Source organism: Bombina bombina, chromosome 3 (genome assembly GCF_027579735.1).
Source record: "Bombina bombina isolate aBomBom1 chromosome 3, aBomBom1.pri, whole genome shotgun sequence".
In the NCBI taxonomy this organism is placed as follows: domain Eukaryota; kingdom Metazoa; phylum Chordata; class Amphibia; order Anura; family Bombinatoridae; genus Bombina; species Bombina bombina.
The window spans coordinates 1,221,047,769-1,221,061,325 of record NC_069501.1 but is presented as its reverse complement, the minus strand read 5'-3'; the positions used below and the strand labels follow the sequence as shown (position 1 = coordinate 1,221,061,325).

Here is a 13,557-nt window from a genome sequence, read left to right as displayed (position 1 = left end):
CCGGACCATTTTGGTTTAGCTATGGGTAGCACTTACTGATTAGTGTTTAAATGTAGCCACCATTCAGCAAGCGCTACCTAGGTTCTGAACCAAAAATGGGCCAGCTCTTAAAAGGACACTGAACCCAATTTTTTTCTATCGTGATTTAGATAGAGCATGCAATTTTAAGCAACTTTCTAAATTACTCCTATTATCAATTTTTCTTCATTCTCTTGGTATGCTTATTTGAAAAGCAAGAATGTAAGTTTAGATGCCGGCCCATTTTTGGTGAACAACCTTGGTTGTCCTTGCTGATTGGACAGCACCAATAAACAAGTGCTGCCTATGGTTCTGAACAAAAAAATTGCTGGCTCCTTAGCTTAGATGCATTTTTTTCAAATATAGATAGTAAGAGAACGAAGAAAAACTGATAATAGAAGTAAATTAGAAAGTTGCTTAAAATTTCATGCTCTATCTGAATCATGAAAGAAAGAAAAATTGGGTTCAGTGTCCCTTTAAGCTTACATTCCTGCTTTTTCAAATAAAGATACCAAGAGAACGAAGAAAATTTGATCTATCTGAATCATGAAAGTTTGATTTTGACTAGACTATCCCTTTAATAATAGTATAAAAATGCTTATGATGTAATAGTGTTACATATATGATGTGATTTCATTATTTGAGTTTTGTCTTATAATATCTATGTTTCAATAAACTGCTGGGTGTTTTATCTTACATTGGGTTTATCACTAAACCAATCTATTCTTTATCTTACAGTTACAGCATATCTAGGACAAACTGAAGTTTTTTTTGTACTATTTTCTAACTGGGTATTACTACATTTACAGTCATAAATTCTCGAATCACTCATCTTTCTGCTTCATGAAGATGTTTTTATGTTTAAAGTCACTAACAGTTGTGCAATATTTGCTAACGTATTTATTTATTTTCATAGGGGATTGCGACATAAGATGCCACCAGTAGTAGGAGCTGTAACACAGTTTCATGCATGGTGGCACATTTTGACCGGACTTGGTTCTTACTTACACATTTTGTTCAGGTACTTGACTTAATCTACTTAAAAATGTGTTTTCTATTACAAAAAATGATCATACGTTTTAACGTAAACTAGATGTTGGCAGCCTTTTACATTTAACTCCATGAAAAATACTTATTTTTATGCCACACTTATTTATATTGTTTCACTTGGCTGTCAGGTTGAGATTAAAATGTTCCATCTGTTTATTTTTCAGCTTATATACACGAACACTTTACCTTAAATATCGACCAAAGGTAAAGGTAAGTAGATACATAAAGCATCATGGCGTGTTCCGCTACTGAAAACAAATGAGTACAAGGTGAATTCTACAGAAACACCAGAATTTAACAGATCAGACTTAGTTTTTTAACCCCATTGGCTGCTAGAGATGCATAGCTACAAATGGGTTATTATCTTTAAAGTGATGGTAAATTTTACATGCTTTAAAATCAGGTCCAGGTCCTAAGCGATATTTTAGATTGACTTTAATTGATCACTGAAGATGTGCTGTAATTTCCTTCTTATCTAGCCATTCCATTCTACTACCCTGCGCACCGGTCGCCCACTTCAAAACGTCATATTTTTTATGAACTAATTGTTTGAACTGTTCCCCAATTGGTGCTCTAGCTACCAAAAAAATGCCATATGACTAAGGCTAGACCGCAGTTTGGAGAACAGCTCAAACAGCGTACAAAAAAATGAGTTTTTAAGTGAGCGGCTGGAGCACGCAAGGTATTAGAATCATTACTAGATGACAGGGAAAAACTATTTTTTTTCTATCATGATTCAGAAAGAGCATGCAATTATAAGCAACTTTCTAATTTACTCCTATTATCAATTTTCGTTCTCTTGGCATCTTTATTTGAAAAGCAGGAATGTAAGCCATATGTGCATATTCTTTTTATAAATATGAATATAAAAGTGTCTTAAAATTACGTGTTCTATCTGATTCTTGCCTAATAGGTGGTTATAAAATCATATCCTATATACTGTATATGTTTAAAGGTACAGTAAATAAGAATTGGTGAAAAATATTTTGGAGGTACATAAAGATTTAATAATAAAATGTTCTGTGACCATTTTCTTTTAGTATTATTACTTGACCTCCACAAAGGGGGTTAATACACAAGTACAGCTCGCCGTGCTATTGTTTTCCCCCTGTCTGCAGCTGTTTTCAGAGCAATATATTCTTTTAACCCTTTACGTGTGCACCCTGTGACAGACATGAACATTCACAGATCAGTGATGCTGACATCTTTTTCTCAGCTGTATTGTGCAATTCTGTTGAACACAAACAATACTGTGGGGGGGGAGGGGGTGTTATATTTGTGCAGTTTTATACTATGTATAAGTTTAAAATAAATAAAAAAAAAAGAGCACATGGATGATAGAAAGTAGTGCGGCCAAGCTCCCCCTCTGTATCGTACATGCGCTAACCTGTAGTGCACAGTACACTGATCATTGAATCGCCTCTCTCACAGGATGCGTTTAGTATGAAGATGTGGAAATTGATTGACCGTTACTAGTAAGGGGTTAAAATAAGAATTGTTTTGAGGATAGCTGCAGACACAGGAGGAAAATAATTTGTATGGTTAATTGTAGTGACTGCTACTGTACTTGTGCCCACAAGTTTTAAAGGGACAGTCTAGTCAAAATTAAACTTTCATGATTCAGATAGGTTATGTAATTTTTAAATACATTTCCAATTTATTTTTATCATCAAATTGGTGTTCTCTTGGTATTCTTTCTTGAAAGCTAAAATGTAAGTGCCAAAAGGACTGAGATAAGGGGGCAGTCTGCAAAGGTTTAGATACAAGGTAATCACTTTTAAACAATAACAATTCTGGAGTACACTGTCCCTTTAATGTGTCTTTAAAGTCAGCTCTATTACTGGTCCTGAGTTGTTAGTGACTGCTGAGCAAATCAGAGGCAGCATATGTGCATAGCCACCAATAACCATCTGTGCTCAGGATCAGAAGCTGGTTTTAAACGTTGAATCACTTTGCAGAGCTCTGTTCATGCAGCTGCCTTATAATAAATGTTCTGGCACACTATAAAGCATTTAATTGCCTCTCCTTTGTATCCCTCTAAATGTTAGTGTGTTATATAAATCCCTTTTCATCTTTTGTTGCTTTATGTCTAGATTTGTCACTTTACTGGCACAGGTTAATTTACCCTTTGTAACTGAAGGGTACAGCACGTTAACGTCGTCTATATCTTTGTTTTTCACAGTTCTTTCTTGGAATGTGGCCTGTGATCATGGTAGAAGCACCCAAACATCTCTAATAAAAGTGAAACTACAGACATTCCGCAGTTGTTTATGCAGAAAATGAGGACGCACCTAATATATTCTATGCAGTAAACTGAACTTAAATATATGCACATATATTTTTACAGTATGTGTGTTTGTGCACACGACTAGATACTGAGGTATGCCAAGCCTTGCACTGGTACATCAGGAATGAAGAACACCAATGTCTTCTAGACTGTTTAATTTTTATTTTTTTTCTCTAAGCTGTCAAAATATTTTACCTATTTTTTTTTATTTTTTTTTTCTAAAATAGCGCATGACAGTGACTTCTTATTTTTATTTTTTATGGTTAGTGGCCACAAAAATAATATAAAGCCATAAAGACAAAATGAACGTAAAGAGCATTGCTGTCTTAGGGACCAAACTGAGAAAAAGAAACGCAAACCCCTAACACAAATAATTGTCTACTTACAACCATGCTCATCTGGGAAGATATTAACGCACAAGACCTTATTTCTTATTAACGTGAAGAAGCATTGGCAATGACAATTAAAGTGACATCAGATCATACAGTTTATTTAACCCTTTGATTTACGAATCTGCTCTCAAAGTGCTGGTGAAAAGACTAAACTGTCTGTATGCACCTGGCGGTGGTTTTGGATTGTGCATGCTCGAGATAATGAGCACAGAAGCGTTTAGAACGTGTACTTTTGGGTCACTGCGGTAATAATCAATCTAAAAACGCCAGGTCTATTTACCTGATACAGAACTCTTTTCATAGATATGTGCCATGTTTGCATATAAACTTTTTTTTTTGCTTAAAAACAGTGCCTAACTTATTTTCTTAATAAATTTGTGCCTCATTTATCTGAGTTTATTTTTTTTTTTATTAAAACCAATTTATTTATGATTTTTATTAAGGACAATAGATGAATTCTGGTAGCAGGGATACTTTTGTAGTGTAAAATCTATGCAAAGTCTATTGAGTTTAACCTATACAGGTGACCAATTTAACACAAGCAAACACATCGCTGAATTCTGTTTATAGCTAGAAATGTATCTAAGCCATTTTTAAATGTATCTAAGGTATTGGCATTTACTACCTCCCAAGGCAATGCGTTTCACAATTTGATTGCTCATTTACGTTGCTGGAGATTAAAGTAGTTTTAGGATGTTACATTTCTTCTTGAAAAATTGTTTAACCTGACATTTACTGCATTTATTTCGTTTGGTGATACTAAGGATTCGTTGGCCTATATTAACTTTTATGTATTGCCAATTAATTTTGCAATTACATAACTTCCACATTGAACCACTGGTTATCACAGGCTAAACACACACACAAAAAGAGAATTTCTTTTAAAAATGCTCTAATTAAAAAAGGTTTCTTTTTTTCACTAAAATCTCCCTTTAAAAAGACAAAAACACAATTGTTTTTCTTGTTGCATCTAAATGAGGAAACATTAAAATGTGGTGTTTTTTTTTTTTTTTTTTAATGGATGTTCCTATACTGATAGACTTTTTTTTTTTTTTTTAAGATGCTTGTTCGGTGGGTCACTGCCCACCAACCAAGCCGTAGAGGATCTTTTTCAGCCAGTGAGCAATCGGGCCCTTAGGCCCACTTTGTTTAGCATCAAAATAAACAGCTTTAAAGGGTCATGAAACCAAAAAGTTGTTTAAAATTGCATGCTCTATTTGAGTCACGAGTTTAATTTTGACTTTATTGTCCATTTAATATTAACATATGTTTATATAAATAGTGCAAATTAATTTCACAGTAGCTTCTGTCCCTTTAACCTCTTATAATAACTTTTAAATTTCGTTTCACAACCATAGAGACATTTATGTAATTTTTTTTGGCTATGGTATTTAAAACACAAATCTTCTTTTATTTTTATTTTAGACATTTTATTTGTCAAACTGCCAGATAAAGAAGTTAATTAATTGGTTAATTAATCTACCCCTTGCATGTCATATACTCAGTAAATTGCTGTTCAATAAATGCATTATATCCCTGTGAGACAGCACTGGGCAAAATACCAGTTCTGCAGCGCATGTATCATATTGTATTTGTGAGATCCTCTTTCCCGTGATCCTATGGCATCAATAAATAAAGTTATTCAGCCAGCATGCTTATACAATAAGCTTTTGTCAACCTGAATTTTTTTTTTATTTTGCTAGAAATATATCGGCATCATTGATGTACAATAACAATACTTATTAGATTAATGGTATTGCAACTGCAAAGTTTTATGGAAAACACATTTCTTTCTTAAGACATGGTGAGTCCACAGACTCATCAATTACTGTTAAGTATAACTTCCCTTTCCACAACCTCCAGTCATTCTCTTTGCCTTCGGTGCAAGGAGGAGGTGAAGTTTTAGGTGTCTGATTAATATTCTATCAATATTTTTTTATTTTGGAAGCCTGAGCAGGCTTGCTCTGATCTTCCCTGACAAGCTGGGTTTAGCTGTACTCAACCTTAGTCCCTTCAGTAGGGCTGTGGTAGCTTTCAAGCAGTTAGGAACTTGTGGGGTGGGCCTCACTGCGTTTTCCTGACAGGATTGCTGCTCTCAAACAGAATGCCAGAGTAGGCTTACTCTGTTCATTTCTTCTATCCACAGGTCTCTGTGAGGAGTGGCTTTCTCTCACGCCGGGTAGGCTGTCCCCCTCCTGGACAGCTGGATGTGCAGGTAAGTGCAATTTTTGTTTACCTCTGGGAAGGAGAGACTGGCACTAAAGGGTTAATAAGAAATTCTGCACTTATTATGGGAATTCGTCCTGCATCAGGACTTATTTGGCAGGCACTGGTACATGTGAACGGGAGACATTTATTGCAAAACTTGCATTTTATTTGTATTGGTGGTTCCGGGGTTAATGTTTATTTCTTCTATAAGATACGACGAGTCCACGGATTCATCCTTTACTTGTGGGATATTATCCTCCTGCTAACAGGAAGTGTCAAAGAGCACCACAGCAGAGCTGTCTATATAGCTCCTCCCTTAACTCCACCCCCCAGTCATTCTCTTTGCCTACTCTAAGTACTAGGAAGGGTAAAGTGAAAGAGGTGATAAAATGTTAGTTTTTATTTTCTTCAAGCAAGTTTTTTATTTTAAATGGTACCGGTGTGTACTATTTTCTCTCAGGCAGCAGATGGATGAAGACTTCTGCCTGGAGGCTGATGATCTTAGCATTTGTCACTAAGATCCAGAGCAGTTCCCACAGAATGGCTGAGGAGTACTTAAGAAACTTCAGTGTGAGGAACGTTTTTCATGCTATATAGCAGTGAGGTATGTTCAGTAATTTTTTTCTGGAGAGACTCAAAATTGCCTGACAGTATCCCCATGTGGGTATGGGTAAGCAGTAATCCTAACAGAAGAGGGGTATTACTAAGCTTGCATATAGGTGCTAAGAAAAAATGGTTGACACTGAGTTTGAATGTTTGTGGGCAAACGTTTATTTAACTGGGAGTGCTGATAACGTTTTTTGGCATGAACGTTTTTGATGCTTTCATGAGAGGGTACACTTGGCTTCTTTTTGGGTTTAAAATCCCACATGGCTAGTTTGAGACTGCTCTTGTGCGGTTCATTTGGGCTGAGAGACATCGAGTGAGATGGGTGGGGCCTAATTTTGCGCCTCAGTTGCGCAGTTGTATTTGCAAGGCAAGCAGCAAGCTCCAACTCCGGTGGGCCCTTGTGAGAGTATTGGGGCAAATCTAAGCTTTAACACTGTTTCCAGTTCCTTGAGGGCAGGTAGGCGCCACAGCAGGGCTGTGGCGAGGTGCAGGGGGTGTTTTTTCCGGATTTAAATGTTGATTAATTATCCGTTTTTTTACCGTAAGGGTTAAGTGTTCCTTTCCTTGTGGGGCAAACTTAGCTGCATAATTCGAATACTTATACAACAAATTGAAACGATTTGATTATTTTAAAGCAGTTTTGCAAAACGTGTATGCTTTTTTTCCAACATAGGTGTGTCCGGTCCACGGCGTCATCCTTACTTGTGGGATATTCTCTTCCCCAACAGGAAATGGCAAAGAGCCCAGCAAAGCTGGTCACATGATCCCTCCTAGGCTCCGCCTTCCCCAGTCATTCTCTTTGCCGTTGCACAGGCAACATCTCCACGGAGATGGCTCAGAGTTTTTTGGTGTTTAAATGTAGTTTTTATTCTTCTATCAAGAGTTTATTTTAAAATAGTGCTGGTATGTACTATTTACTCTGAAACAGAAAAGAGATGAAGATTTCTGTTTGTAAGAGGAAAATGATTTTAGCAACCGTTACTAAAATCGATGGCTGTTTCCACACAGGACTGTTGAGAGGAATTAACTTCAGTTGGGGGAAACAGTGAGCAGACTTTGGCTGCTTGAGGTATGACACATTTCTAACAAGACTTGGTAATGCTGGAAGCTGTCATTTTCCCTATGGGATCCGGTAAGCCATTTTCTTAATTTTCAATATAAGAATAAAAGGGCTTCACAAGGGCTTTAAAGACTGGTAGACATTTTTCTGGGCCAAAACGATTACTTTATAAGCATATTTAATGGTTTATAACTTTGGAGAGTTATTTTAATCTTGGGAATTTTATTAAAAAAACGGCAGGCACTGTATTGGACACCTTTTTCACTGGGGGCCTTTTCTAGTCTTAGGCAGAGCCTCATTTTCGCGCCACTAATGCGCAGTTGTTTTTGAGAAGCAAGGCATGCAGATGCATGTGTGAGGAGCTCAGATCCACTGAAAAAGCTTATTGAAGGCGTCATTTGGTATCGTATTCCCCTCTGGGCTTGGTTGGGTCTCAGCAAAGCAGATACCAGGGACTGTATAGGGGTTAAATGTAAAAACGGCTCCGGTTCCGTTATTTTAAGAGTTAAAGCTTTCAAATTTGGTGTGCAATACTTTTAAGGCTTTATGACACTGTGGTGAAATTTTGGTGAATTTTGAACATTTCCTTCATACTTTTGCGTATATTCAGTAAAAAAGTGTGTTCGGTTTAAAATTTAAAGAGACAGTAACGGTTTTATTTTAAAACGTTTTTTGTGCTTTGTTATCAAGTTTATGCCTATTAACATGTCTGAACTATCAGATAGACGATGTTCTGTATGTTCGGAAGCCAAGGTTCCTCTCCATTTAAATATATGTGATGAATGTGACAAACAAAGTAGGGACAATGATGCCACTGATAATAATGTTGCCCAAAATGATTCCTTAAGTGAGGGGAGTAAGCATGGTACTGCATCATCTCCTTCTATGTCTACACCAGTCTTGCCCACTCAGGAGGTCCCTAGTGAATCTAGTGCGCCAATCCTCCTTACTATGCAACAATTAACGGCTGTAATGGATAATTCTATTAAAAACATTTTAGCCAAAATGCCCACTTATCAGCGAAAGCGCGACTGCTCTGTTTTAGATACTGAAGAGCATGAGGACGCTGATGATAATGGTTCTGACATGCCCTTACACCAGTCTGAAGGGGCTAGGGAGGTTTTGTCTGAGGGAGAAATTTCAGATTCAGGAAAAATTTCTCAACAAGCTGAACCTGACGTTATTACATTTAAATTTAAATTGGAACATCTCCGCGCTCTGCTTAAGGAGGTGTTATCTACTCTGGATGATTGTGACAATTTGGTCATTCCAGAGAAATTATGTAAGATGGACAGGTTCCTAGAGGTCCCGGTGCCCCCCGAAGCTTTTCCTATACCCAAGCGGGTGGCGGACATTGTAAATAAAGAATGGGAAAGGCCCGGCATACCTTTTGTCCCTCCCCCTATATTTAAGAAATTATTTCCTATGGTCGACCCCAGGAAGGACTTATGGCAGACAGTCCCCAAGGTCGAGAGGGCGGTTTCTACTCTAAACAAACGCACCACTATCCCTATAGAAGATAGTTGTGCTTTCAAAGATCCTATGGATAAAAAAATTAGAGGGTTTGCTTAAAAAGATGTTTGTTCAGCAAGGTTACCTTCTACAACCAATTTCATGCATTGTTCCTGTCACTACAGCAGCGTGTTTCTGGTTCGAGGAACTAGAAAAGTCGCTCAATCAAGCATCCTCTTATGAGGAGGTTATGGACAGAGTTCAAGCACTTAAGTTGGCTAACTCTTTTACCTTAGACGCCACTTTGCAATTAGCTAGATTAGCGGCGAAAAATTCAGGTTTTGCTATTGTGGCGCGCAGAGCGTTTTGGCTGAAGTCTTGGTCAGCGGATGTGTCCTCCAAGAACAGATTGCTTAACATCCCTTTCAAGGGGAAAACACTGTTTGGCCCTGACTTGAAAGAGATTATTTCAGACATCACTGGGGGAAAGGGCCACGCCCTTCCTCAGGATAGGTCTTTTAAGGCTAAAAATAAAACAAATTTTCGTCCCTTTCGCAGAAACGGACCAGCCTCGAATTCTACATCCTCTAAGCAAGAGGGTAATTCTTCTCAAACCAAGCCAGCCTGGAGACCGTTGCAAGGCTGGAACAAAGGTAAGCAGGCCAAGAAGCCCGCTACCGCTACCAAGACAGCATGAGATGCTGGCCCCCGATCCGGGACCGGATCTGGTGGGGGGCAGACTCTCTCTCTTCGCTCAGGCTTGGGCAAGAGATGTTCAGGATCCTTGGGCGCCAGAAATAGTTTCTCAAGGTTATCTCCTGGAATTCAAGGAACTACCCCCAAGGGGAAGGTTCCACAGGTCTCAATTGTCTTCAGACCAAATAAAAAGACAGGCATTCTTACATTGTGTAGAAGACCTGTTAAAAATGGGAGTGATTCATCCTGTTCCATTAGGAGAACAAGGGATGGGGTTTTACTCCAATCTGTTCATAGTTCCCAAAAAAGAGGGAACATTCAGGCCAATTTTGGATCTCAAGATCCTAAACAAATTTCTCAAGGTCCCATCGTTCAAGATGGAAACCATTCGGACAATTCTTCCTACCATCCAGGAAGGTCAATTCATGACCACGGTGGATTTAAAGGATGCGTATCTACATATTCCTATCCACAAGGAACATAATCGGTTCCTAAGATTCGCCTTTCTGGACAAGCATTACCAGTTTGTGGCACTTCCATTCGGACTAGCCACTGCTCCAAGAATTTTCACAAAGGTACTAAGGCCAAGGGGCATTGCAGTAGTACCCTACTTGGACGACATACTGATTCAAGCGTCGTCTCTACCACAAGCAAAGGCTCATACGGACATTGTCCTAGCCTTTCTCAGATCTCACGGGTGGAAAGTGAACGTAGAAAAAAAGTTCTCTATTCCCGTCAACAAGAGTTCCCTTCTTGGGAACAATAATAGACTCCTTGGAAATGAAGATTTTTCTGACAGAAGCCAGAAAATCAAAACTTCTAAGCTCTTGTCAAGTACTTCATTCTGTTCTTCTTCCTTCCATAGCGCAGTGCATGGAAGTAATAGGTTTGATGGTTGCGGCAATGGACATAGTTCCTTTTGCGCGAATTCATCTAAGACCATTGCAACTGTGCATGCTCAGACAGTGGAATGGGGATTATACAGATTTGTCCCCGACGATCCAAGTAGATCAGAGGACCAGAGATTCACTCCGTTGGTGGCTGACCCTGGACAACCTGTCCCAAGGGATGAGCTTCAGAAGACCAGAGTGGGTCATTGTAACGACCGACGCCAGCCTGGTGGGCTGGGGCGCGGTCGGGAAACACCTGAAGGCTCAGGGTCTATGGTCTCGGGAAGAATCTCTTCTCCCGATAAATATTCTGGAACTGAGAGCGATATTCAATGCTCTCAAGGCTTGGCCTCAACTAGCAAAGGCCAAATTCATAAGGTTTCAATCAGACAACATGACGACTGTTGCATATATCAACCATCAGGGGGGAACAAGGAGTTCCCTGGCGATGGAAGAAGTGACCAAAGTAATTCAATGGGCGGAGCTTCACTCCTGCCACTTGTCTGCAATCCACATCCCAGGAGTGGAAAATTGGGAAGTGGATTTTCTGAGTCGTCAGACATTTCATCCGGGGGAGTGGGAACTCCATCCGGAAATCTTTGACAAATAACTCAATTATGGGGCATTCCAGACATGGATCTGATGGCGTCTCGTCAGAACTTCAAGGTTCCTTGCTACGGGTCCAGATCCAGGGATCCCAAGGCGACTCTAGTAGATGCACTAGTAGCGCCCTGGACCTTCAACCTAGCTTATGTATTCCCACCGTTTCCTCTCATTCCCAGGCTGGTAGCCAGGATCAATCAAGAGAGGGCTTCGGTGATCTTGATAGCTCCTGCGTGGCCACGCAGAACTTGGTATGCAGACCTGGTGAATATGTCATCGGCTCCACCATGGAAGCTACCTTTGAGACGGGACCTTCTTGTTCAAGGTCCGTTCGAACATCCGAATCTGGCATCACTCCAACTGACTGCTTGGAGATTGAACGCTTGATTTTATCAAAGCGTGGGTTCTCAGATTCTGTCATTGATACTCTTATTCAGGCTAGAAAGCCTGTAACTAGGAAAATTTACCATAAAGTATGGAAGAAATATATCTGTTGGTGCGAATCGAAAGGATTCCCATGGAACAGGGTAAAAATTCCTAAGATTCTATCCTTTCTACAAGAGGGTTTGGAGAAAGTATTATCTGCAAGTTCTTTGAAGGGACAGATTTCTGCTTTATCTGTTTTACTTCACAAGAAGCTGGCGGCTGTGCCAGATGTTCAGGCTTTTGTTCAGGCTCTGGTTAGAATCAAGCCTGTTTACAAACCTTTGACTCCTCCTTGGAGTCTCAATTTAGTTCTTTCAGTTCTTCAAGGGGTTCCGTTTGAACCCTTACATTCCGTAGATATTAAGTTATTATCTTGGAAAGTTTTATTTTTGGTTGCAATTTCTTCTGCTAGAAGAGTTTCAGCGTTATCTGCTCTGCAGTGTTCTCCTCCTTATCTGGTGTTCCATGCAGATAAGGTGGTTTTGCGTACTAAACCTGGTTTTCTTCCGAAAGTTGTTTCTAATAAAAATATTAACCAGGAGATAGTTGTGCCTTCTTTGTGTCCGAATCCAGTTTCAAAGAAGGAACGTTTGTTGCACAATTTGGATGTAGTTCGTGCTCTAAAATTCTATTTAGAGGCTACAAAGGATTTCAGACAAACATCTTCCTTGTTTGTTGTTTATTCTGGTAAAAGGAGAGGTCAAAAAGCAACTTCTACCTCTCTCTCTTTTTGGCTTAAAAGCATCATCAGATTGGCTTATGAGACTGCCGGACGGCAGCCTCCTGAAAGAATCACAGCTCACTCCACTAGGGCTGTGGCTTCCACATGGGCCTTCAAGAACGAGGCTTCTGTTGATCAGATATGTAAGGCAGCGACTTGGTCTTCACTGCACACTTTTACCAAATTTTACAAATTTGATACTTTTGCTTCTTCTGAGGCTATTTTTGGGAGAGAGGTTTTGCAAGCCGTGGTGCCTTCCATCTAGGTGACCTGATTTGCTCCCTCCCATCATCCGTGTCCTAAAGCTTTGGTATTGGTTCCCACAAGTAAGGATGACGCCGTGGACCGGACACACCTATGTTGGAGAAAACAGAATTTATGTTTACCTGATAAATTACTTTCTCCAACGGTGTGTCCGGTCCACGGCCCGCCCTGGTTTTTTAATCAGGTCTGATGATTTAATTTCTCTAACTACAGTCACCACGGTATCATATGATTTCTCCTATGCAAATATTCCTCCTTTACGTCGGTCGAATGACTGGGGAAGGCGGAGCCTAGGAGGGATCATGTGACCAGCTTTGCTGGGCTCTTTGCCATTTCCTGTTGGGGAAGAGAATATCCCACAAGTAAGGATGACGCCGTGGACCAGACACACCGTTGGAGAAAGTAATTTATCAGGTAAACATAAATTCTGTTTTTTCTCTTTAAGGCGCAGTACCGTTTTTTAAGATTATTTTTTCACTAAATAAAGTGTTTTCAAGCCTGTTTGTGGTCATTACTAGCCTGTTTAACATGTCTGACATTGAGGAAAGCCAATGTTCAATGTGTTTGGAAGCCATTGTGGAACCCCCACTTAAAATGTGTCCCTCATGCATTGAAAGGGCAATAAAGTGCAAAGAACATATTTTAGCTGATAAAAGTATGTCGCAGGATGATTCTCAGTCAGAAGAGAATCAGGTTATGCCATCTAATTCTCCCCAAGTGTCATAACCATTAACACCCGCACAAGCGACGCCAAGTACTTCTAGTGCGTCTAATTCTTTCACCCTGCAAGATATGGCCGCAGTTATGAATACTACCCTCACAGAGTTCCAAAAGCAGAACAGGGGCAGGGGTTTTACTCCAATCTGTTTGTGGTTCCCAAA

The 13,557-nt window shown here is 39.6% G+C and overlaps 1 protein-coding gene across 1 annotated transcript in view; it reads left to right on the top strand.

The window, feature by feature from the left end:
- The window catches only part of ACER3 (alkaline ceramidase 3), a 166,541-nt gene extending 162,405 nt beyond the window's left edge, over window positions 1–4,136 (top strand). The window contains exons 9-11 of the mRNA XM_053708691.1: window positions 935–1,039; window positions 1,233–1,278; window positions 3,251–4,136. Of these exons, the coding sequence (XP_053564666.1) occupies window positions 935–1,039; window positions 1,233–1,278; window positions 3,251–3,304 (205 nt within the window). The 3' untranslated portion in view covers window positions 3,305–4,136. The remainder of the gene's footprint in view (window positions 1–934; window positions 1,040–1,232; window positions 1,279–3,250) is intronic.
- Window positions 4,137–13,557: the final 9,421 nt, after the last annotated feature.